At 36.6% G+C, this 27079-nt stretch overlaps 3 protein-coding genes and 1 pseudogene across 3 annotated transcripts; 2 read left to right on the top strand and 2 right to left on the bottom strand.

Moving 5' to 3' along the window:
- The first annotated feature begins 222 nt into the window (after positions 1-222).
- Positions 223-6691, top strand: LOC122047178 (annotated as a pseudogene).
- A 1668-nt stretch (positions 6692-8359) lies between these two features.
- LOC122047176 (serine/threonine protein kinase OSK1-like) lies at positions 8360-14163 on the top strand. The gene is made up of 11 exons (XM_042608290.1): positions 8360-8635; positions 9196-9386; positions 11473-11657; positions 12093-12275; positions 12355-12486; positions 12571-12756; positions 13082-13171; positions 13257-13340; positions 13420-13554; positions 13627-13815; positions 13899-14163. Exons 2-11 carry the CDS (start codon positions 9203-9205, stop codon positions 14010-14012), a joined length of 1482 nt encoding a protein of 493 aa, XP_042464224.1. The 5' UTR covers positions 8360-8635; positions 9196-9202; the 3' UTR covers positions 14013-14163.
- A 55-nt stretch (positions 14164-14218) lies between these two features.
- Positions 14219-14687, bottom strand: LOC122047177 (histone H4). Its single transcript, XM_042608292.1, has one exon. The coding sequence runs from the start codon at positions 14634-14636 to the stop codon at positions 14325-14327; it is 312 nt and encodes a 103-aa protein (XP_042464226.1). The 5' UTR covers positions 14637-14687; the 3' UTR covers positions 14219-14324.
- A 1735-nt stretch (positions 14688-16422) lies between these two features.
- LOC122047175 (protein LHY-like) lies at positions 16423-20177 on the bottom strand. The gene is made up of 6 exons (XM_042608289.1): positions 19953-20177; positions 18166-18300; positions 17962-18073; positions 17820-17881; positions 17291-17710; positions 16423-17208 (listed from the first exon to the last, which is right to left on the bottom strand). The coding sequence occupies exons 1-6, from the start codon at positions 20061-20063 to the stop codon at positions 16555-16557; spliced, it is 1494 nt and encodes a 497-aa protein (XP_042464223.1). The 5' UTR covers positions 20064-20177; the 3' UTR covers positions 16423-16554.
- Between the last annotated feature and the right edge of the window lie 6902 nt (positions 20178-27079).

Below are 27079 nucleotides of genomic sequence, written 5' to 3'. Positions count from 1 at the left end.
GTGGTGAATCAGAAGGAACACGTTCTCAAATCTAAAGCAGCTTTTGGATTCGGGTCCAAAGAAGTTTAAGTTGGGCAGAAACAATTAACTAGTGTGACACATATAATTTATATATATATATATATATATCTTTTATTATTATTCGAGTCCGACTCGGGGCGTCCTATATAAAATTAAAAATTAAAAATAAATAAAATTATTTTACGAAATCACGCCTTTGCTTTGTACCCTACGAAAGAAAAACATGAAGCTGATAATCGCAATGAAATTGGCCGTCATAAAGCTCACTGTCACCTTCGCCTTCCTGCGATAAACAAAACAAATAAATGCAGCGCAAATTAATAATACGCCGGCCGATTCGTCGGAATCGATACGGACGGGCAGCGCGTCGGTGGCCACGATGGCGAGTCGATGGTCGGATTATCTACTTGTAGCGCCTCCATCTATTGCCCGATCTCTCTTCCTTCGCGACTCGTCAGATCGATCTCGTTTCAAATTGCTTCCTTCTCTCCGCCGAATCCAAAACCCTATATCTGATCCTCGCCGCCTCCTCCGCTCCTCGATTCTCTTGGGCGCCTGTTGCAACGAGCCTCTGTTGACTCAGGTTGGTTTCATTTCTGTCGTTGTTAAGATATATGTGTGATGCAGATTTCATTTCTTTTGGATCGTGATTTTTTTTTGGTCTGGAAAGTTCCTATTATGACATGCTGCTGTCAGTTGTTTTCTACAGTTTATAGGCAATGTTCAGGAGGAAGTTTGGGGGGGGCTGTTATAGTTTTCTCTGTGCAATTTCATAAGAATTTAAGTTAGTTATGCTTGGTTAAAATCTCCTGAAGTTTTTTTCTTGTCACCTGTTATATGGGTTGAGCTTTGTTCTTTTCATGGCATTAATTTGATTGTACCTACAGTTTCATTTGTGTTAAACTATTGAAATTTCTTCATTGTTAAGCTTGTACGCTTGCTCAACCTCCATCTCCTAATTAAATGAGGTAAGCAAACACGCTTAACTTCTTTCTTTTGATATTATTTCAGAGTCAAAATGGAAGGATCTGGTAGAGGTAGCAGCGCTGATGTGGTCTTGCAAAATTATGAGCTAGGAAAGATTCTTGGCATTGGATCATCTGGTAAGGTTAAACTTGCACAGCATTTGTTGACGGGCCACAATGTTGCTATCAAGATCCTGAATCGCCAGAAAGTAAAGAGCAGGGGAGCGGAAGAAAAAGGTATGTCATTGCCAAGATTTTTTTTACCTTGTTCTTGTTATCTTGATCCTTCTCCATTTTGAATATTTTCATTGAGCTACTAAATATAATATCAATAAACATTTTGCTAACAGCTTGATGTATCATTTATAAGAGGTTCATAATAATCGCCTTGAATATGGCGAACTTTCTATAGTAAATTCAGTTGATTTCTATTCTGTTGTTTTTTAGAGCCCTATCATCTGTTTGTATGATGTGTAGCAAGTTCACCTAGTGACCTATTCAATTAAAATGTGGATATTTCATGTTATTAGAGAACAGCTAACGGATAAAAACAAAATCTACTTCCCATTGCACAGTTTACAGGTAAAATTTTATTATCAGCTCTTCAGTCAATAAGAATCCAAATGATGAAAACTGGAATATTAATTCCATATATTCTTAAAATACCTTTTATTTTCCCCATCCACATTCATAAATGTCTGTAATGGTAAATCCAGTGGACCTAATCACACACCAAACTTCAGGCCTTGGACTATATGCAGTGAACTAGTACCATAATAAATAAGGCATTGGAACTAGGTTAAAACCAAATAATTATGCCAAGTTATTTATAATAGTGCATATGTACAACGAAAACCTTCTTTCAACTGTCCAAGTGAATCTAATAATGGCGCCTGAATTTTCCTTAGTGTTATGGTATCCTCATCAGAGCATTAGCTGATTGACAATGCCTTTGCTGCAATATGCTTCTGCCCATTTCAGCCATATCCTCCAACAGTCTTTTGATTCTTGTGTTTCATTTATTGTGTATGCCTTTTACTTATGCTCATGTCGTTAGTCTGGATTAAGCTCATTGAATCTGCTAATTCTCTTGGTCTCTTGGACCTCTTCAAAAGAAGCCTTGAGTTTTTTTTTTAATCATTAACTGTTTATCCCCTACAATTATAATTTTATTAATATTCTTTTGCACCTAAGTCAAGTAAATGATATAAGAAAGATTTATATGTTCTCAGAGAGACTTGACATGAATATGTATCACAACAATCATTTAATGCACATACATGCTTCAATTTGAGAATGTAAAATTTTATGAGGTCTGAACACATTTTCATAATTTTCTATACTTCATGATAAATGTACCTAATCTGTTTCCCTTCTTTATATGGTCTTTTGCACGTGCAAACAACCTAGATATAGGGATCTAATTATACAAATTGAAAACATGCAAAAAAAAACATATTATTAGCAAAATAATTACTCAGGGTCACAAAATTTAACCAAAAACATGCCTAAAATTTGTCTAATATGGAGAAAGATCATTGGCCATAATACACTTGATGTAATAAACATATTATGTTAAAATCAAGGTTTAAAATGTCGACCCATGCCAAAGTTTCAATCCCAAACTAGAATGATTCGGTTTCGGTATTGTTTCGTGTCGTACTATTTCTATATTTTTTTAATTTATATATAGTAATTATTAGATAAATATGTTATCGTGTATAATTTAAAAATAAGTTGTATATTGATTTTATATAAATTCTCCATTATTGAACAACTTAATATTGTTAGAAAAATAATTAAATATAGTTTTCATTAAAGAAAATTGATCTATCAATAACTCGAATTAAAATTGATACATCATAATATGTTACCTTACTAATACCAAAAGGAATCAGATGGAAGCATTGGTTCTTGTAACATTCTGATTAGGTTAACTCTATAGTTCTCTAATGTCCAGATTAAATAATCATAATTATATAAATTAATACAAAGATGCTATTTTATGTATAATAATTATATAAATTAACTAATTAATTAATTAATTAATAATTTAAATAATATATTATAAATTTGATTTTTTAGAATTTTTTTTTAAAAAATAAAAATAAAAACAATTTCAGAATATCAATTAATAAAATTTATTAATTTTTTAAAAATATTAAATATATTTTTTATATATTTTATTAGGATAATTTAATTAGGGTTTATGAAAGTCTCTTCAAAATGACACACTTAATTTGGGAATTGTTTGAATTAATTAAATCACAATTTTAATTTTGAACATAGCATCACGCGTTGCGGACGCTTTTGGTGAGATAGGAGGCGTCCGACAACGCTTCCGGGATGCCTCTGACCCACCTTCTGTCGTGCGACAGGCGCATGTGACAAACTTGACGACGCACACGAAATTATCACGCATACTGTGCCGGTTTCACTCCTGTCAAAACAGTAAAAATCATCCTTCCCGCCCGGCATGGAATGGTATTTCAATCATTGGTTAAATTGTTAAAATAAGTTGAATCATGGTATGATTTTCAATTTTATATTTTATTTCTACTTGACGATTTATTAATGATGTCCTTAGACTTATTCAAAGTCAAGTGTTTGTTGGTGGAAAACAGTGCAGTCAAAAAATATACCATTTAATAAATTGGATCTTTATTTTTTTTATTTTATCTTTTTTACTTCTTAAAACTAATTCTATTGTTTCACTTTTTATTGTGTCTAGAAACTTTAGATTGTTTTGCTAGATTCTTATTGGATTGTTGTAATGCCTACTGGAGCGGCTTCTTCTAATTGTTTCCACCATTCAAGCAATAATAAAGCAACTAGTAATTTGAAGATTTTTCTTCTCTCTCGTGAGACCAGTGATTAAGACATGCAACACCATCTTGTTATACACATCAAGCAACCAATATTCTTAGATGTCCATGACTTTGATTTTGTCATATGATGCTTTGGAGAAACTCAGACATAAGTTGCATTTACATCATCATTTCTTTGCGATATTTACACTCTATGTTTACATTGTTTAATTGATATTTTCAGGTGACATTTGTTTATATTGCAGTGAGATGAGAGATCAAAATTTTAAGACTATTTATGCATCCGCATATTGTACGCCTTTATCAGGTGATGGAGACACATTCAGACATTTTTGTTGTGATGGAGTATGTTAAGTCTGGCGAGCTATTTGATTATATTGTTGAAAAAGGAAGGTTACAAGGCTGAAACTCACCGTATTTTCCAACAGGTACTTGAGAACTTCATGCTTTTTCATAGCTTGTCCTTGGATGTATATGAAAATCAAAGTTCCCATTTCATTATCTAATGGCGACTATTATTTTTTTTGTACATATTTTGGTTGAGCACATTTAATGGCTGGAAAAGTCTGTCTTTTTCAAATGCTTTCAAGAATTGTGTTCTGCTTTGTTCTTTCTTGTTCAGTATGTCTTTTGCAGGAGATTCATCGAGAATTTGTGTTGTCTATGCAGCATATTGATATTGATGTCAGTTTTAGTACATATTGATAAATTTTAGTACATTCTCTGATAATCTGAAACATGCCCAATTTTCTTCATCCTTTTTTTTTGTCAAAAACCTATGTCTTCGCCAAAAAGATTATATCTGGTGTTGAGTTCATTGGGACTTGAAACCGGAGAACTTGTTGGATTCAAAGTGCAATGTTAAAATTGCTGACTTTGGTTTTAGTAACGTTATGCGTGATGGTCATTTTCTGAAGACTAGCTGTGGAAGCCCAAATTATGCTGCTCCAGAGGTATTTAGCAATTTTGATGTGTTGATGTTTCATTTTTCCATTTACTTTGATTTGTGTTGTGATGAGTTCATCCTCTTTAGGTCATTTCTGAAGAACTTTATGCTGGAGCTGAGGTAGATGTGTGGAGTTGTGGTGTCATTCTTTATGCTCTTCTTTGTGGCACCCTTCCCTTTGACGATGAAAATATTCCAAACTTGTATAAGAAAATAAAGGCAAGAAATGCTATAATAATATGCAATCTGTTTACCATCCATAAACATAATACACTGACTGATTACCTATTGTCAATAATATAGGCAGGAATATATGCTCTTCCTAGCCATTTGTCTGTCCTTGCCCAAGATTTGATTTCTAAAATGCTGGTTGTTGATCCTATGAAGAGAATAACCATTCCTCAGATTCGTGAACATGCATGGTTCAAGACTCGTCTTCCTCGCTATCTAGCTGTTCCTCCACCAGATACTTCACAAGCTAAAAAGGTGGGGACTTTAGTTGATACTCCGATTGGTTATTATTGCTTTGGTTGATGACAATATGTTAATACTTGTGTCTGTTATGTTGTGATAGCTCAGATAAGAACTCCAAGTAGTTATTTCTAAGGAATGAAATAATAGAGCAGAAATTTATTCTCATTCCAATATTTAGTTTGTAAGAATTTTGTTTAAGTAATGCAAAGAATAGTCTCCAAATAGTAGTATGAAAACAGTTGTAGCTGAAGATTCTACAATCTTTCTCACTGTTCTTCAAGGATGTCTTCTGGTTTTTAGTAGGCGACTTGAAAAGTCTATAATCTTTATCACAAACAGTTGACCATTCTTGCTGATCGATGAAGACATCCTTCTGGAGGTATTTCAGAAGGACTGACAAGAACCAGTTGGCCGAGTCTCTTTGCAACACTATACAGGATGAGGTATTTCATTCAATCAAAGAGCTTCTTTGAGTCAGCAATCTCATAGTATGGAACTATAACTGAATCCATCAGTGTTCATAATTAGGCAACTGTTTCTTACTACTTGCTTGCGGACAATCATTTCCTCCCTACCCATGGCTATCTTGGTGGTGATTTCCAAGAAACTGTGGTATTCACTGTTTTGTTATTTAAAACTGGTATAACTCGTTCATGCAACTGCGAATTATTTGGCTGCTTATTCGGGATTAAATACCTGTTTTGCAGGATTGTTTGCATACCAATTCAAGTGACATGGCAGCTCCACATCGCCAGCCTGGTTACATGGAGCAACAGGGGATTAGTCCAAGAGCACATTTCCCTGCTTCTGAAAGAAAATGGGCGCTTGGTCTTCAGGTGCTCATTTGATCCTCTCCTCTTAATCAAGGCATTCGATTAGTCCTTAATATGATCAACTTTGATCATCCAGTCTCGAGCCCATCCTAGTTAAATCATGGCAGAGGTGCTCAAAGCTCTGCCAGAGCTGAATATTTCTTGGAAACAAATTGGGCATTACAACATGAAGTGCCGCTATTTCCCTGGCTTTGCTGATTCCAAAGGTATGCTCAATAATGAGCCGGCTATTGCCGAAACTGAAGGTGCTGATAAAAAACCTTTGGTGGTAAAGTTCGAAATGCAGGTAAAACCTTTCTCAACCATCCTCTCGTTTCCAATAACCATCATTTGATATTTTAAGAACTGACCTATGGCTTCATGCATCATGCAGATTTACAAGACCAGGGAAGACAAGTATCTCCTTGATTTGCAGAGGGTGACTGGGCCTCAGCTATCGTTTCTTGACTTGTGTGCTTCATTTCTCACTCAACTTAGGGTCCTGTAACGATTTACTTGCTTCTCTAAACTTTTTAGTTGATATAGAATTTACTCGAGCAAATTGAGAAACTTTATCCTGCAATAGTGTTGTAAATATCTATGGCTGGAACCTCACCAAGCTCATAGAACAGAGCGCGTTCTTCATCTATGGCTTTACACTTTATACTGCTAGGCGATAGCCAGTAAAATAGGGATGTAAACGAGCTGAATCGAGCCGAAGAGTATTAAGCTCGAGCTCGGCTTGTTTAAGTTATATTTGAGCTCGAACTCGGCTTGAGCTCGAATCGAATTTTTATTATAAGGTTCGAGCTCGGCTCATTTCGAAATTACTAAGCTCGCGAACAGTTCGAGCTCGGTTCGTTATTAGTTCGATTATCATAGTTAACGAGCCGAATTTGTTAAGCGAGTTCGAGTTCGTTTTTGAGCTCGTTTTGCAAGCTTATTAAGCGAGCTCGAAAATTCATTTGAATAAATATTCAACAAATCTAACAACTAAAATAATATAAACTCAACATATCATTGAACATCCTAAATTACTACATTAAACTTTCAAACTCAACACACCATTGAACATGTTCGCGAGCCCTTTAATCGAGTCGTGCTCAAACCCTAGTTTACGAGCTTATAAACGAACATGTTCTCGAGTCCTTTAAACGAGCCAAGCTCGAGTCCAAATTCACGAACCTATAAACGAACATGTTCTCGAGCCATTTAAACAAGCCGTGCTCAAGCCTTTTAAATGAGTTGAGCTCGAGTCCCTATAAACGAACATATTTGTGAGTTCACGAGCCGAATATCCTTAATCTCAAGCTTGGCACGATAAAATTGTCAACTCAAATCTAGACCTCTGAATAACTTATGAATCGTTTGGTTCATTTACATCCCTACAGTAAGATCACATTGCTACTTTCCAAATTCCACTAGCAGACCACTGTCCTTTTGGATCGAAGCAAGACAGCCAATGTGCCACTCGTTGCTTACTATTGCATCACCTTTTATCATGGTTTCTTGCAGGTTTGGGCTTCTCTGCAACTGTATAGACAGATGCTGTGTGAAATTGAATCGAATGATTACACTAAGCGAGCTTATGTTAGCAAAGCAAAGAAGCTTATGGCTCTGCCACTGCCTTATTGCATATGGCAGATCTCTAGTTAGGCCATCTTCTCTGAGGCAGTCAATCTTAGTGAATGCATGAAGTGCCATTGTCACATATTTATTTGAGGAATAGGTAGAATACATCAGTTATGCATTGTGTTTGTATTAAAACAATAAAAACTATGGTAGAACATATTGTTCATTCGCTATCTTGTAGAATTTACGAGGTGATACTTTTCTCGTTCAAAATAAGAGTAACAGGGTTAAATTCCTCGCTGTAGTATAATTATACAAATTTAAATCCTCGTATATTAGTGAAATGCTTTACGAATCTAGTCGACTTACCAGTTGATCAATAAGTATTAGTATCATAAGTGCTAAATTAGAGGGAACACGTTGTAAATTCTAAAAAAGCTTTTGAATTCGAATCCAAAGAAGTTGAAGTTAAGTTGGGGAAAAAAAACAACTAACTAGTGTGACAAAACAAAGATTTTTATATTTAATTATATTAAAAAATTGAATCCTATTTTTATATTAGCTTGTAAGACTTAAAAACAGATGTTTAAAAGGGGAAAATTTTATTTTACGAAATAAAAGGAGTGCTCTTTTTATTTTCTTAATAAATTATTTATCAGCAAGAAATGAGTTCCATCCTCCGAAGTAAACATGCCTAAACCTACCCAATCGAATGTCATGGACATGCGGAGGGCAACAGTGTGTCGCCTTCCTGCAATAAACAAAACAAATAAATGCAACGCAAATCGATCTGGACGGGGAAGCCTTCGGTGGCCACGATGGCGCGTCGATGATTGGATTATCTCGTCCCTCCATCGATCGTCGGATCTCTCTTCCTGCGCAACTCCTCAGATCGATCTCGTTTCGCCTTGCTTCCTTCTCCTCGTCGAATCCCAAAACCCTAGATCCGATCCTCGCCGCCTTCTCCGCTCCTCGATTCTCTTGGACGCCGGTAGCAGCGAGCCTCTGTTGATTCGGGTGGGTTTTCTGCTTCTTTTTGCTTGATTTTGGTACTGCAATTGCTTTCCTTTCCCCTCCTCCCTTTCAAATCCAATATGAAAAACCTTGCCTTTTCATTTCCGCGATGTTGCAATTTTGGAAATATGTGATGAGCTGATGCGATGCTTGTATTTCCTTTCGTTGTTAAGCTATATGTGTGATGCGGATTTCATTCCTTTTGGATCGTAGTTGTTATTTTTATTTTTTGTTTTTTAGTCTGGAAAGTTTATATTATGACATGCTGCCATCGATTGTTTTCTACAGTCTATAGGCAATAATTTCTCTATGCAGTTTTATAAGAATTTGATTGTTACTTATGCTTGGTTGAAATCTTCTAAAAAAAAATTTTCTTGTCACCTAATATATGGGTTTGAGCTTTGTTCTTTTCACGGCATTAATTTGATTGCACCTACAGTTTCAATTGTGTTAAACTATTGAAATTTCTTCATTGTTAAGCTTGTACGCTTGCTCAACCTCCATCTCCTAATTAAATGATGTGAGCAAACACGCTTAACTGCTTTCTTTTGATATTATTTCAGACTCAAAATGGAAGGATCTGGTAGAGGTAGCAGCGCTGATGTGGTCTTGCAAAATTATAAGCTAGGAAAGACTCTTGGCATTGGATCATTTGGTAAGGTTAAAATTGCAGAGCATTTGTTGACCGGCCACAAGGTTGCTATCAAGATCCTGAACCGTCGGAAAGTAAAGAGTATGGAAATGGAAGAAAAAGGTATGGCATTGCTAGGATTGTTTTTCTCTTCATGTTCTTGTTATCTAGATCCTCCTCCATTTTGAATATATTTATTGAGCTACTAAAAAAAATATCAATAAACATTTTGCTAGCGGCTTGATGTATCATTTATAAGAGGTTCACAATAATCACCTTGAATATGGCGACTTTTCTATAGAAAATTCAGTTGATTTCTATTCTTTTGTTTTTTAGAGTTATATCATCTGTTTGTATGATGTGTAGCAAGTTCATCTAGTGATCTATCCAATTAAATTGTGTGTATTTCATGTTCTTGGAGAACAGCTAATGGATAAAAATAAAATCTACTTTCCATTGCACAATTTACAGGTAAAATTTTGTTATCAGCTCTTCAATCAATGAAGAATCCACATGATGAAAACTGGAATATTAATTCCATATATTCTTAAAAATACCTTTACTTTCTTCATATCTACATTCATATAATGTCTGTAATGGCAAAGCCAGTGGACCTAATCACACATCAAATTTCAGGCCTTGGAATATATGCAATGACCTAATTCCATAATAAAATGAGGCATTGAAACTAGGTTAAAACCAAATAATTATGCCAAGTTATTTATAATAGTGCTTATGTACCAAGGAAACCTTCTTTCAACTGTCCAAGTGACTCTAATGAGGGAGCCTGAATTTTCCTTGGTGTTGTGGTATCCTCTCATCAGAGCATTAGCCGGTTGCCAATGCCTTTACTGCAATATGCTTCTGCCCATTTTAGCCATATTTATCCAACAGCCTTTTGGTGCTTGTCTTTCATTTATTGTGTATGCCTTTTACTTGTGCTCATGTCGTTAGTCTGGATTAGGCTCATTGGACCTACTAATTCAAAAGCTTGGGCTCTTGGAACCCTTCAAAAGAAGCTTTAAATTTTTTAATCATAAACTTTATTTCCCTGCAGATGATTACAATTATTCACCTACAATTATAATTTTATTAATATTCTTCTGCACCTAAATCAAGTAAATGTTATAAGAAAGATTTATATGCTCTTAGAGATGAATAACACATTTTTCTCTCAGATGCCTTTTTTTATAACTATCTTAACAGATGGCTTGTTACCACAAGGCATACTTGATACAATGTTTTCCTAGTTTCTCACTCATGACATGGTAAAATACATGATCTTGAAGCATAAGTCAAAGGAGACAGATTTGACACGAATATTATAACACAACAATCGTTTAATGCACATACACTCTTCAATTAGAGAATGTAAAATATTATGATGTCCTTTCTTATCATTTAGGTATGAATACACTCTCAAAATTTTCTATATTTCATTATAAATGTTCCTAATTTGTTTCTCTTCTTTATATGATCTTTTTCACTGCAAACAACCTAGATATAAGGATCTAATGATGCAAATTGAAAGCATGCAAAAAATGTATTATTAGCAAGATAATTACTCAAGTTCACAAAATTTAATTTAAAACATGCCTAAAATTTGTCTAAGATGGAGTAGGATCATTGGCCATAATACTCTTGATGTAATAAACATGTTATGTTAAAACAAGTCAAATCGTGGTCTGATTTTCAATTTTATATTTTATTTCTACTTGAGGAATATTTTATTAATGATGTCCTTCAACTCATTCAAAGTCGAGTGTTTGCTGGTGGAAAATGGTGCAATAAAAATAGACTATTTAAAAAATTAGATTTTTTTTTTTATTTTATCTTATTACTGCATAAAACTAAGTCTATTGTTTCACTTTTAATACATCTAGAAACCTTAGATTCTTATGGGATTGTTGTGTAATGCCTATGGATAGGCTTCTTATTGTTTTCATCATTCAAGCATTAATAAAACAACTAGTAATTTGAAGATTTTCTTCTCTCTTCTGAGATCAGTGATTAAGACATGCAACACCATCTTGTTATACACTTAAAACAACCAATATTCTTAGATGTCCATGACTTTGATTTTGGCATATGATGTGTTTGAGAAACTCAGACATAAGTTCCATATACGTCATCATTTCTTTGCAGTATTTACACTCTATGTTGACATTGTTTAATTGATATTTCTAGGTGACATTTTTTTGTTTTGCAGTGAGACGAGAGATAAAAATATTAAGATTGTTTATGCATCCGCATATTATACGACTTTATGAGGTGATTGAGACACATTCAGACATTTTTGTTGTGATGGAGTATGTTAAATCCGGCGAGCTATTTGATTATATTGTTGAAAAAGGAAGGTTACAGGAGGTTGAAGCTCGCCGCTTCTTCCAACAGGTACTTGAGAATTTCATGCTTTTCGTACCTTGTCCTTGGATGCATCTGAAAATCAAATTTCCCATTTCATGATCTAATGGCAAGTAGTCTATTTTTGTTTGTTTGGCACATGTTTTGGTTGAGCACGTTTAAAAGCAGGAAAAATCTGTCTTTTCCAGATACTTTCAAGAATTAGTCTCTGTTTCTTTCCTGTTCAGTGTGTCTTTCGTTGAAGATTCATTGAGAATTTGTGTTGTTTACATGGCAACGGCATATTCATATTGATGTCAGTTTTAGTACATATTGATAAATTTTAGTACATTCTCTAATCTTCTGCACATGCCTGACTTCCCTCTAATAATCTGAAATATGCCTAACTTCCCTCTCTAATAACTGAAAGACGCCTGACTTCCTTTCCTTCTTTTGTTGTCAAAAACATATGTCTTCACCAAATAGATTATATCTGGTGTTGAGTACTGCCACAGAAACATGGTTGCTCATCGGGACTTGAAGCCAGAGAACTTGTTGTTGGATTCAAAGTGCAATGTTAAAATTGCTGACTTTGGCTTAAGTAACGTTATGCGTGATGGCCATTTTCTGAAGACTAGCTGTGGAAGCCCAAATTATGCTGCTCCTGAGGTATTTAGAAATTTTGATGTTTGATGTTTCATTTCTCCATTTACTTTGATTTGTACTGTGATGAGTTCATCCTCTTTAGGTCATTTCTGGAAAACTTTATGCTGGACCTGAGGTTGATGTGTGGAGTTGTGGTGTCATTCTTTATGCTCTTCTTTGTGGTACCCTTCCCTTTGACGATGAGAATATTCCAAACTTATTCAAGAAAATAAAGGCAAGAAATCCTATAACAATACACAATCTCTTTACCATCCATAAACATAATACACTGACGGATTCACTATTGTCAATAATCTAGGGAGGTATATATACTCTTCCTAGCCATTTGTCTGCTCTTGCCCGAGATTTGATTCCTAAAATGCTGGTTGTTGATCCTATGAAGAGAATAACCATTCCTCAGATCCGTGAACATGCATGGTTCAAGATTCGTCTTCCTCGCTATCTAGCTGTTCCTCCACCAGATACTTCACAACAAGCTAAAAAGGTGGGGAGTTTTTAGTTGTTACTCTGATTGGTTATTATTGCTTTGGTTGATGACAATATGTTAATACTTGTTTCTGTTAGGTTGTGATAGCTCAGATAAGAACTCCAAGTAGTTATTTCTAAGGAATTCTCATTCTAATATTTAGTTTTTAAGAATGTTGTTTAAGTAATAAGCAAAGAATAGTCTCCAAACAGCAAAGTGTGAAAACAGTTGGTAGCTGAAGATTCTAAAATCTCTCAGTGTTCTGCAAGGTTGTCTTCTGGTTTTAAGTAGGTGATTTGAAGATTCTACAATCTTTCTGACAAACAGTTGACCATCCTTACAGATCGATGAAGACATCCTTCTGGAGGTGACTAAGATGGGTTTCGACAAGAACCAGTTGGTCGAGTCTCTTCATAACAGGATACAGAATGAGGTATTTCATTCAATCAAAGAGCTTCCTTGAGTTAGCAAGTTCATAGTATGGGACTATAACTGAATCCATCAGTGTTCATAATCAGGCAACTGTTTCTTACTACTTGCTTGTGGACAATCATTTCCGCACGACGAGTGGCTATCTCGGTGGTGATTTTCAAGAAACCATGGTATTCAAACTGTTATAACTCGATCACGCAACTGCGAATTATTTGGCTGCTTATTCAGGATTAAATACATGTTTTGCAGGATTATTTGAATACCAATTCAAGTGGCATGGCAGCTCCACATCGCCAACCTGGTTACATGGAGCAACAGGGGATGATTAATCCAAGAGCACCACATTCCCCTGCTTCTGAAAGAAAATGGGCTCTTGGTCTTCAGGTGCTCATTTGCTCCTCTCTCTAAATCAAGTTGTTCGATTACTCCTTAATATGCAAAACTTTGATCATCCAGTCTCGAGCCCATCCTCGTGAGATCATGACGGAGGTGCTCAAAGCCCTGCAAGAGCTGAATATTTCTTGGAAACAGATTGGGCATTACAACATGAAGTGCCGTTATTTCCCAGGTTTTGCTGATTCTCAAGCTGCCATTGAAACTGAAGGTGCTGATAAAGAGCTTTTGGTGGTAAAGTTCGAAATGCAGGTAACAATCTTCCTCTCTCTAATCACCAATAACCATCATATGGGATTTTAAGAAGTGAACGATGGATTCTATGTATCATGCAGCTTTACAAGACCAAGGAAGACAAGTATCTCCTCGATCTGCAGAGGGTGAGTGGCCCTCAGCTATTGTTTCTTGACTTGTGTGCTGCATTTCTCGCTCAGCTTAGAGTTCTGTGACGATCCTACTTAATTGTTGATATAAGATTTATCCGAGCAATTTCTAATACTTTTAATACTACAATAGTGTTGTACATATCTACGGTTTGACGATCTCTTTAAGCTCGTGGAACAGAGCGGTTTCTTCATCAAATTCTTCCCTTTTATAGCATTACTTGTTTGATTGATGCATTTTCACAAGAACAGTTGTAGGGAATTTAAACGAGTTGAGCAATGCATCCTTGATAGGAAAAAAGCGCATTCACATATTTGATTACATGATTCAAGAGCTACATCTTAGTGCAAACCCTAACCCTAAAGAATAGGAAAGTATCAGCCGCCGAAACCGTAGAGGGTGCGGCCCTGGCGCTTGAGGGCGTAGACGACGTCCATGGCGGTGACGGTTTTGCGGCGGGCGTGCTCGGTGTAGGTGACGGCGTCGCGGATGACGTTCTCGAGAAAGATCTTGAGGACGCCACGGGTCTCCTCGTAGATGAGGCCGCTGATGCGCTTGACGCCGCCGCGTCGGGCGAGGCGGCGGATCGCCGGCTTAGTGATGCCCTGGATGTTGTCGCGAAGGACCTTGCGGTGGCGCTTAGCTCCGCCTTTGCCGAGCCCCTTGCCTCCCTTGCCGCGGCCGGACATGTCGACGAACGAGGTAAAAGAAGTACAAGAAATTCGAGAAGGTGAACAGCCGGTGCGGTGGAATGCTGTGGGCGGGGGAGATTTATAGAGAGCGAGGAGAGGAGGGATCCGTGGGTTGGTGTTCATTGTTCGTTCGATTTGGTTTGTAGAGTTGAGATCTGTTTGTGTTGCTTAGTCCGGATCAGTGACGTGTCTGTCTTCGATCCGACGCTTTTGGCGGCCACCTTGCGGATTTTCATATTTGATGGCTTTGCCTTTGGATTTGTTTGGTATTTATTTTTTTTTAAAAAAAAATTGGAAATATAAATAGATTTTTTTAATGAATGTTTTTCTGGATAATAATTTTGTTTGTAACAAGTAATAAGCAAACGAGGACAACATCATGTGCGACAAATAACTGCCAGTCTGCCAGCACACTGTTTGCGATGATAAAAGCAAGCTCATGCCTCATGTGTTTATAATTTGATTTTTTTTAAATGAGATGAATATTTTTAAAAGATGACTTTTGAATACACAAATTATATTTTAGATTATAAATTATATTTTAGGTTTAGTCGACAAGTGAATTAGAGAAAAATAAAATTATTTTAGATTTTTTCAACAAGCAAATTAGGAAAAATACTATCTCTTTTGAATTAGTCGTATGATCTAAACATTTGAATTATAAAAAAGATTGATTTTTTTATTGAATACATATAAACGTAGAGAGGTAAAATGATAAAAGTTTAACAAAATAAAAGGGAGCATTTTGATTATCTAAATTTTAAAATTCTAGGATGATAATTTCAAAACAACCCCCTGTAAAATGAAATTCCCCTAATTAAAACAGGGTCGAATGCGACAGGTAATGGCGAAACCAATAATATTTTATCCGTTGGTTGGAGCAATTTATTTGGAGATATGCTCTAGTAATTTATTTGGAGATCTGCACTCTTTTAAATTGAGATGAGATTTCTTAGTTCATAAAAAAAATAGATCGGGGATAAATCATAATCAATTACGTAGCAAAACCTCAACCATCGCATCAAATACAGGTCTAAGGGTGGATTTAGTAAGCGTTATCCTTAATAATCTTAATTATCTATTTAAGAATATCATCAAAAATCTTATTTGATTTAGGTAATTAATGATTATCGAGTAATTAATGAATATCATCAAAAATCCATAGTCCAACACGTCAAAAAAAAAAAAAAAAAAAAGGCATGCAATCCAAAATAAAAAAAACTTTAAAAAATTGATATTTTTCTTGATTAGAAGGTTAACGATTTTTTTTTAGTAAAAAAAAAATTGAAAAAAGTAAAAAAAAAACACATAAAAATGTAAAAATGAAAAGTAAAAAAACACAGGAACAAAAGTAAAAAACCAAAAAGAAAAACGTAAGATTGATTTTGTAATTGAGATAATATAATACAATATTAAATTAAATTATTTATTAAAATTTTTAAATAAATAAATTTTTATTATATTATATAAATTGAACCGAATAACTTTTAATTATATTTTTCCGATTGTATAATTATCTGATAATCATATAATTAAAATTATCCATGATAACCTAAAAATTTCGAAACAAGATCTAATTCCATCTTCTCTGCAATGTCAGCAATTCAAGTGGTAAGCACTTTAGCAAATTCTTAGTAAAGCACAGCAAGTTGCATGTGTACAAGCAGCAGGCCACAAGTGCCTAACATAATATAATCCTTAAATTACAAACAGCAATGTGAAAACTAATAATAATAATAATAATAATAATAATAATAATAATAATAATAAAAGGACAGATGCATACGCCAGAAAAAATTAATCACAGATGCGAAAAAAAGGAACACAGTCATAGACTCTTTCCCTACAGCACAGCATCTGGTTAGCATGTCTATCTACTGAAGTAGGTGAGTAATCCCTGTTATTGTTCACTTTTTTATGTTAGGGCACTGAGCTCCTTGTTCATGTACTGGTTTGTTGTTTCGACAGGCGAGAAAGCCGAGTACTTGCTTCTCTTTAGTCTGCGGGTGGTGCTGCATCTGTGCACCTGCAATGCTGAAACCCCTTGCCCTTCGACAGAACGATTGACATCGTCGATGGCGGTTTCAGTTTCATTCCAAGCTGAGCTTGAGCTTGTGCTTGTATCAGTATTATAATTCTCTTTCTCCATAGTTAGATGTCCTGTGGCGTTCAGCGGTGCCTTTCTTTTCGCCCTCATGTCTTGTTGCGTGGTGGTGAATGGGAGAGGAGATAGTCTGCTTCCGAAAAAACTCCAGAAGGGCACTGGGGCAAATACTTCGGCGTTGGAGTTCATTTGGACACCTTGAGATTGGAACTCCAGAAAGTGGCACATAGAATGTGCTGCGGCATCCGGTGCAATACTGCTTGTTGTGAGCCGGCATGAAGCTTCGCAGGGTGATATGTGCGCGAGCGATGGAGCTTGGATATGGGTGTCCATGTTGGTTTTCTGATCATTAGAGGAACATGCTTTTCCAGAGTTGGAGATGAGAAGTGTTCTTCCAAAGAGTTTAACGCTCGTAGGTTGTGCTTCAACTGAAGTGTTGCTATCCTTCGGATCCATGTCGGGCCCCTGTAATGACAGTTAAACGTTGATAAAAGCTTGTTCTTGAAATGACTTAGAAAAGATCTATCAGAGAGATTGATGTATGTACCGGCATAGCTTCATCTAATTTAGTTGAGCTGCTAGTTTCCAGGCCCAACACTAAAATCTTGTTGTCTATCAAAGCTGATGAGGTTGGGGAGCAACATCCGTTCTCTGAGTCACTCATTGAAACGTCCATCGGGTCTAAACCGACCCCAGTTGACGATGGTGATGCACAGATGCTTCGAGTCTTTGAGAAGAATGAACCAGAAGTATCAGATCTGAATAAAGACAGCACTGAGACTGGTGATCCACTCTCTTGTTCGGAGAATGAAGGAATTGTGAAGGAAGAGTTCTCCGGTGACTTTGCATTTGGAACAGTAGCAGTGCACCCATGGCCTAGCTTACGAGGATATGGATGCAGTGGTTTTCGCTTTGGCCTCGGAGGAGGTATGTCAATCGACTTTCCAGTATCTGCTTTGCGGTCGACCTAGATTTGAAGGTGAAATCAGGAATTTTATTGCAAATCTAAAGGGAAAAGGCAACAACAGCAGTGATGAGATAATGGAAGAGAAATTATTGGAAAAATAATAGCACACCTTTGAGAAAAACTTCTGTGCATGACTTCGGATTTGAATGGCAGTCTTTGTGCCGATATGTTCTGCATGTAGACTCTTAATCAGGAAAAAGAAGAAAATCTAGAGCCAATTGGAAGATAATTCAATACAAACGGGGAAGTACCTTGTATACGACGCCAAGCACGGCCATAAAGTTTAATAGCTTCCAAAAACTTTTCATGTTCTTCTTTGGTCCACTTCTCTCGATGCTTCGTGATAGTGTAAGGTTTCCTCACCTAATGAGCATGAAGAACAACAATCCATTCAGAATCTACTTGAGCAGTGAAAAATCATCACCTGATTCTGAACATTTAGCTGAGAAAATTACCCTAATCAGTGGATCTGATGCTGATACTGCCAGATCCTCCGAGTGAGTCTGGTCAGCAGATGATCTTACATTAACAAAAAGTAGATTGTTTGGAAGATTAATGTCGTTCATTGTCATTGACGGAACACAGTTCTCCTGGAATTCACAAAGAACAGATACGGATGAGCCTCTCTGCTCTCATAATCAGAGCAACATTTATAAGATTTAATGCAGATAAAAATGCTTATACATATAAAAGATAATTCAAAGCAAATCATCAAATAAAGTGGATCACACACACACACAGACAGAAGAAGGGAAAAAAAAATCTAAATTGCATCTGCATGACCATTGGAGTAAGCGTTGTTGCTAACACTCTCTTTCTTAATAACAACTTCTCTCTTTGCAAAGAAAAACTAGTTTCTTCGTAAGATATAGAGGATGATGAGCTCGCAGTTTAATCTGATTTGGAATTGATTAGATTTTGCATTAGTGGATAAGAACTGAGATAGAAAAAATATTGGCTAAGATCTCTGATAGTCATAGTGGCCACACAAATTACAGAGTTATTTTCCGTATATCAAAAAAGGGACGGAGAGACTAGTACGGGCTAGTTTTTTATGCATTTTATGACACCTCGCCACAAGATCAGGAGAGAATTTAGATAAACAAATCCAAATACTCGGTTTTGTGCACTTCCTCTGCCTCTAAAAATCAATCCAATTTGTGGAGGAAAAGAGATAGATTGCCACTAATTTTAGATCGCTGTCCTCAAAATTGTCCTTTCTGCACGAATTTGATTTACTTAATATAGGCTTAAGAACATAATTGGCTTTTAGAAGTAGTATCCAATAAATTTTATATAATCGGTTTATTGGTATTTGTTAACAATCACAATAATAAAAAAGAGGCATATTAATATAAAAAAAGAGATATACTTAAGAACATATTAGGCTTTTAGAAGTAGTATTCAATAAATTTTATATAATCGGTTTATTTGTGTTTGTAAACAATCACAATAATAAATATCTCGGCGACAATTTAGTAGATATCTCATATCTATTAGGCATATTTATATTAATATAAAAAAGAGATATACTTAAGAACATATTAGGCTTTTAGAAGTAGTATTCCAATAAATTTTATATAATCGGTTTATTTGTATTTGTTAACAATCACAATAATAAATATTTCGGCGACAATTTAGTAGCTATCTATAACTATTATTGGCTTGGAGTCATTTTAACTATATTGGACCATGTAGATTAGGACAAAATAGTTATATATAGATAGAATTAACTATCTCACACAAGATATATCTAGAATAACATTTTATTCTAGTGCAATTTTTCTTAAAAAATATTACAAAAACACAATCAACCAGCCCAGGATTAATCACTTCTAAACTCGATTAAAAAAAATAGAAATATTTATTAAAGAAACAAAAAGATGAGAAATTCATAACAAAATGAAAAATATCAAAGCTCAATCCAAAAACTTCAATCGAAGCCTATCAAACTGAACCAGTTTGAAAACCTAGCTCTTATAATTTTCTGCTATCCGAAATATTCAGATCAAATCAGGCCATTCGCTGTTGCAGAAGCCCAAAGTCACTGGACTCCAATATTTCCATCAACAGTATTCAATCCAACAACACAACAACAAGCGAGAGAACAACAGCAATGCTCCAAAATCACTAAAAAAAACTCAGCACCCTCGTCGAACTAGAAATCAATTAAATTAAAAAACGGCGATCAAAAATAAGGGGGGGAAAAGAAACGAAAGTTATGCGGCAGTGATCTATGTACCTGATCTGCCTTCTCTTCCTCGGTAGCAACTACCTCTCCACTTTTCCCTCTCCGTCTCCCTTTCCCTCTCCCTCCTCCCAGGCCTTCGCAGCTTCTCCCCTTCGCCTGCATCGATCTCGATTCCGGAAAGGTTGAGAGATCGGATCGCAAACCCTCGCCGCCTCCTTCGTCGTCCGCTTTGATTCCTGCCCTTTTCCAGAGCAGTTCGGGAAACAACTTAAGCACTCGTCGTCAGTTACTTTACAAATAAATAAGTAAATAAAATCCGCCCAATTAATAATAATAAAAAAAATTAACACAAAAAAAAAACATAAATATTCGCGAGCCACTCAAATTACTCGGACTCGAAATTTCCGTGGCCACGAGAAGCGGATTGAAAACAAGCGGCCGGTAGCTGGGAGGGCGGTGGGACCCACGACGGCTCCTTTTCCTTTTCCGCCACGTAGCGCCGATGTGCGAGGAGGCACGTGATTCGGCGGCCCGCACGCCGGTTCGATTTCTCACAGGTGGCGGCTTCACGCCACTGGAACTCCGACACGCGTCTCTCAACGTGGTGGGAGCTAAAGTCAAAACTGCAGTTGATTCGTCATAACGGTTCGTTCAATCTTGACTGATTTTGACTCTTTTTTTTTTTATTTTGGTACAAATCGCGCCCAAATATTACAAATCATAAATTCAACCTCTTCAAAAAAAAACATAGCCACCTCTTATTTTATTCCAAAATACCTCTTAATTAGATGTTATTGGAGCAGTTATCATCTATAACTGTTAGATTATATAAAAATTACTTAATAGTTACTATAATATATAAAAATTATTAATATCTGCTATAATATATTTAAGGTGAATTTAAAATTTTTTAATATTATCATTATATCCCAATTTAATTAAAATTATTTAAATTTTATCAAAATTAATTAAAATTAATGAAAATCATTTTAAAATAGTAATAATAGTTATTGTCTAACTGCTGCAGTCTCTAATAGTTACTAGATAATTTTTAAACGGTGTAAGCCCTAATTACTACAATAGTACAGGATTAAAAGATATTTTTAAAATAAAATTATTTATAATTTCAAAAAAAAAACATAAAACAAACAACATCTTTCTTTTAAATTGAGGCGTCTGTTTTTAATTTTTAAATTTTCATTTTCTAGCCGATGCAATTTAAAGTTACATAAAAAAAAAATTGATCAAGAAAATAAAGTGCAATGCCGTGTGATGACGAGGAACCGGGCAGAACTCTTAAGATAAGGGTGAATTAAATTGCTGACGGAGATGGAAGAATAAAATATCTCCCCAAAATATCTGCAGCCACGAAAAATTGCTGAATTGGGAGGGCAAACGATAAAAAAAATATCTGTAAAAAGAAATATCTGGAGCCACAGAAATTGGGCAGGATAGAGAGAGATTTCTGGCCACTAGATGCGAAAAGTGCTGCACTTTTCTGCCACGCAGCCAAAGTGCGTACGTCCTTTTTCGCACTACTAGATTTTGCTTCAAATAATAATAAAAAAAGGCTTTGGGCATACATTTGTGGCGCAGGAGCCTTTGGCTGCTTATTTATAATGGAAGGTAGGCCGTGTTCTTTCTTTTATTTTTTTAGGGAAAAAAAATAAAATTAGATAAAAAGAGTTACGGCCACTGGATTCGTGGAATCTGTTTTCTATTTAATATGTTTGAAGGAAAACCGATTGTGAAATTAATTAAATGAATAAAAAAATCCAGGAAAATATCTGGCTGGCAGGGGCTTGAAAAAGATCAGTGGTCGAGGTGTGAAGAGTAGACTGGATAATCTGCACTTTATTGTTATGTTGACAAATTCATGCGGAAAAAAAAAAAATGGACAAGAGGAACGTTGAACTCTTTTATATATATATATATATATATATATATATATATATATATATATATATATATAATATTATTAATTCAATTATCACTCATTCAATTAATCTTTTATAATTCTCATAGAATAAAATAATCACTCTAAGTAGAATTAATATTAATGTTAAAAACTTATAAACCAACAGGTATACTATATTGTTTTTTGACATAATTAATTTATCTAAAAGATCATCAAGATTTTTCAATCCTTAAAATATTTTGTAAGAACACATATCACATATATAAATTTCAAGTTGATCATCAAGTATGATGAGATCAAATCTTGTAGATAAAATTCAACTAGTGGCATTAATTTTTTCTTATCAAAAATCAAAAAGAATTTTGTGGACAAAAATAAATTATATAGAGGAGTAATTTCATAGTTGCTTAAGAAAAACGATCATTTAATTATTGAAGTTGCATAACAATAATGATACGGTGCATAATGGTGGGGTCAAATAAAGTCAGGCAGTCAGAAGTTAAGGAGACGTGATAGTCAGAAATCAAGAAAAAGTAGCAGTCAGAAGTCAAGGGGACGTAACAGTCAGAAGTCAAAAGGACGTGTTAGTCAAAGGTCAAGACGGCGTGGCTGTCAACAGTTAAGGAAAGAAGAAGTAGGACCGTGTGACGACGTCAGCAACATGGTTCCCAGTCGAGTTTTCACAGACCAGGACCCCAGATCTGAGACACCCTGGTCTAAGGCATGGTGGGCGATCGGGGTAATATTTGATCTGGATCTGACTGATCGGGTTCTCACGGCTCGGTTATATCCAAACATGTTTCTCTCAGTAAGTTAACTCTCGGTCAACCAACTCCTGGTCGGGTCTTGGACGATCTCACCATAGCTCTCGACCCCTCAAGGTTTAGACCAGGTGTTATACACGACATATCAGCCTGAGCTGCCATATTCATACCCGGTCGGGACAAAAGGTCGGTTTAGAAGGTGCTACACGACAACAAGTCAGGGAATCATAACCGTCTGTCAGAGAATAACTGTTGAATGTCAGAGAATATTCCAACGGTCTGCGGTCACCTGCGAATGAAACCTTCCTCTACTCTACAGGAGGATGTCACGTGTTGTTCATCACCAGACAGGTCCTGATATCCGACATTCTCTTACATCGGTCAGCCTCCAAAGGTATGCACTGTCATATAAAAAGGGAGGTCCTTTCCCTTGTGCAGGTACGCTCTCTCGCACATTCCCACTTGACTTATACTTTTCTTTCTTTTTTATACACTGTTCTTCTAGGGAAAAAGTACATGACTTAAACGTCGGAGGGCCTGCTCAGAGGACTTTTTCCCTAGTTTCGTGCTTCTAACATTCTGTGTACTTGTCTGAGTGTGCGTAGAGCTCAAGTACCGCTGGCTCAATCATCGTCGTCTGTCAATGCCATGTGGGAGTCCATTCTTGTAGGCGCATACGAGAAGGGTGTTCTAGTAGCCCCTCCGTCAACACCCGCAACAGTTCATCCGGCTAACATCTGACTCAGATTCCGGACATGATCAAATAACATCATAGAATATATCAACATGATAATGATGCAAACTTGTCACTTTTGGTGGATTGTGATGAGGATGGCCATGTGGTGCTTAATGTACAAGCATATCATCCATTTTGAGAACATTAATATAATGTTGTTGGAAAAATAGTTAACTATTTCTAAAAATGAATATCAATCATCATTTCTCATACTTTAGAGTCGGTGTTTGCATACTTATACCAGGAGAACTAAAATCATCTTCTAAAATTATTTTAAGCACATCACTAACAACAGAGAACATAAAAATCAAATTTATCAAAGAATTATAATATGACTCTCAATGTGTATCTCCAGCACGTTGAAGGATAGTTTCTTGATTAAGTGTCCAACCACTTTAAATATCACCTTTCTCCTATGTCTCAATAATAAAATCTAAATTTTTCTCCTAAATAAGATCAGAGCGTTTGCAAAATGATCTAACAATATTTACCACATCACCAATAATACGATAGAAATTAGAAATCAGAAGATTTTTTCTTAGCCACAACTATAGAGTTAGTTGAAGTTGATATGCAAAACAATATATGTAAAATGGGCACGGGCTCTCATTTAAAATGGGTATTTTAAGACCTTTAAATTTACCTTACATATTACTTGTTCCATCAAAGTTCTATCCTCTCAACTTAGACATACTTAAATTATATTTAGAAAATATCTTATCAATGATAATTTTCAATAGGAGTGTTATAGTACAAGTAACATATTCAATTCCAATAAAGCATACATTTACACGCCACTACTATTCACATAACTCAAAAAAATGTTGGATATAAGTGATGTGTATAGAGAAGAGGTGGAAGAGCAAAGAGGTTCCATTGTAAATGGGGCTTTAGTCTCACATTGGGAGTTTCATGGCATGTTGGTTGGTTTATATTGATTCACATACATTGAGAATGTGAACAAAAGCATGGGGAGAGGTGGGGAGAGACTCTCTCACACTCGTGGGTGCGTAGAGGGTGGGGTGCAAATTCAGGGCTAGGATTGCACTAAACCATATTGACTCGTGTGCGGACACGACATGCGCACGACGAATGCCGGACTGGTAGGAGCAAAATTTGCCCAAGTGGAACAACCAACATTTTACCACGTAAATATTTTTGCTACTGTTAGATCTGAGCTCCTGTATAAGGAGGCGGAAGCTTCGTTACCCTCCAACTCCTGCTCGACGGAGTGTCTGTGATAGCAATCGAGTGTTGGAACTCTAAGGTGTTTTGCTGTGATCAAACAAGTTGAGTTAGGTCATGTTTGGTTTAACCCTTGTGTCTAAGTGTGCAGGAACTTAGGAGCACAGGAAGTCGAGCGGAAGACAAGGTTAGCGAGAAGGACGGCACGGGAGAGAGCCGACGGGCTCAGTGCGTCCAAGGGATGTGGTACCGCGGAAGAGTATATCCGTGGACGAGAAGAACGCACGCGACGTTTGAGGGACGAGAAACGGGGGAGGAAGGCTGCTCGAGGAGAAGGCCGGAACTTGGGTTCGGGTGAGCCATATTCCGAATGGCCGAGATCACCTAAGCTAATGGAGCCGGAGCTGAAGACCTGGACCGAGACGAGCTGAAACGGAACAGAGGACCCCGACCGAAAAAGTCAATCGGAGTTGACTTTGGGGTTCCAAGCGCCCGAAACCTAATTTCATCACGAATGAGGTGGACGCTAACCGACGCGTCCGGGATAAAATTTTATCTCCCCCAGGGCGCCCGGAACCCTTCGGAGCGCCCCGAACAATGCTATAAATATAGTACTAATTTTCACAATTCAATTAACTCACTTGTTATCCAGTTCTTTTAGTTCTACATTTTCTTTTGTGCTGTCAACATTGTAAAGAGACTACTCCGCCCGAAGGAGATCGTCAGATAGTGCGTCATACTTTCCTTGGATTAGCAATCCTCTAATTGCAAACCAAGTAACTCTTTTGTGTCTGTTTTCTTTTTATTAGTCTCCTTTTGTTTTAATTACAAGTGCTATTTATTTGAAAATCCGAGAAAGGTTGAATTTATTTTTCAGGACAATTTACCCCTCCCCTCTTACCTGCCTCCAAAGGGACCTACATCGAGTGTCACTCAGTTCATCGTGACCACTAGTGTTTGGTGGAATCACAGTCAACCACTGTATCTTGGGAAACAGATGACCCGAGTAAGTCTCGAAACACAACCAGAGGTGGGGCGAATCTGTTTCAAGGAAACTGCGACTCTCGCAGGGCTCGATCAGCTCGTCCGATCTCTTCGTCCGCCCGGTTGGCTCCTTCGCTCGACCGACCTCTCCACTCGCTCGGTAGGTCTCTTCGTCCACCCGATCGACTTCTCTGATCGCTCGGCCTGTCGCTTCGCCTGAACGCCCGGCCTGTCGCTTCGCCCGAACGCCTGGCCTGTCGCTTCGCCCGAACGCCCTGCATGTCGCTTCGCCCAAACGCCTAGCCCGTCGCTTCACTCGACTGGCATGTCGCTTCCCGCCGCGCCGGCCTGCCTCTCACTAGACCTGTCTGTCCGCCCAGCCTGCCTACCTCGCACCAGGCTTGTCTGCTCGCTCGACCTGCCTCTTGTCAGGCTTGTCCGTCCACCCGACCATATCACGCGATCGGTCTTACTGCCCGACCGTACTGCCCGGTCAGCCTTTCTGCCCGCTCGGCCATATTGCCAGACCGACCTAACTGCCCGTCCGACCAACTGCCCGGTCGATCTCTCTGGTTGGACGGCTACTCTGTCCAATCGGACTCTATGCTCTCGACTGCTCGGCTTGGTAACACAAATCTGGCCACTCGACGACTGAGTCTGATCTGTCGCTCTTCGCGCACGTAGCAGAAACCGGCCTCTGCTGGCAGCCTGAGATTATCCGCCCATGTCATTTCTATTGTAAGTTGAATTTAAATTCTATGTAATTTTAAATTCAACTAAATCTCCAAAAATCTCCGGCAATAGATTGTTTGTTCCAACAAAAAAAAAACTAGTATTTGTTCCTTTCTTGAAATATCACAAGATTCATCAACTGAAATAGAGATCAACAATGAATCGCCAATATCTCTAACAATAACATTAATTGTTTTAGTTGCACAAGCACTCACTATATCTTTAATTATGAATATCAAGTGATGTTAACTTGTAATTTTTAGGAGTTTTTTTTATTATCAATCATTAATCTCAACACTCAAAAACTCTAGTTCGATAAAAAGTTATCTGGATTAACAGAACCTACCTTCAGTTTTGTTGTAGCCCTAAAATGAATTTTCTTTTCACAACCAAACTCTAATACAATCAATCCAAGCATTGAACAAATATGATAGTTTTAAAACGAATATGATAGTTTTAAGGTTTTTATTGTTATGCTGGCCAAATGAATATTTAAGTTATCTTTACTCTTTTAATTTGTGAATCCTTCACTAGCAAAAGTCTCTCCTCCCACTTATTTTCCCTTAAATATCTTGAAGATATAGCAATACAAATAATATATAACATCTTTTTCTATATTATATATATCAATCATCAAATTTCTTAAATCATGAAAGATTGAACCATTTAAATTGACTTTCTCTGAATTTTTATTTTGATAATTCATAGCATAAAAGTTGACATAGACCTTTTTACAAATATATCCTTGGAACTTAATCCCCAATGTCAACATTATATAAGCATAAGTTATAATCTTTATTTCAGGATTTGTAAGTAGGGGTTAAAAATCAAAATTTTCAACTGTAACTTATTATTTTAT

This window comes from Zingiber officinale, chromosome 2B (assembly GCF_018446385.1).
Source record: "Zingiber officinale cultivar Zhangliang chromosome 2B, Zo_v1.1, whole genome shotgun sequence".
NCBI classification, from domain to species: Eukaryota; Viridiplantae; Streptophyta; class Magnoliopsida; order Zingiberales; family Zingiberaceae; genus Zingiber; species Zingiber officinale.
This window is presented reverse-complemented; position numbering and strand designations above follow the sequence as displayed.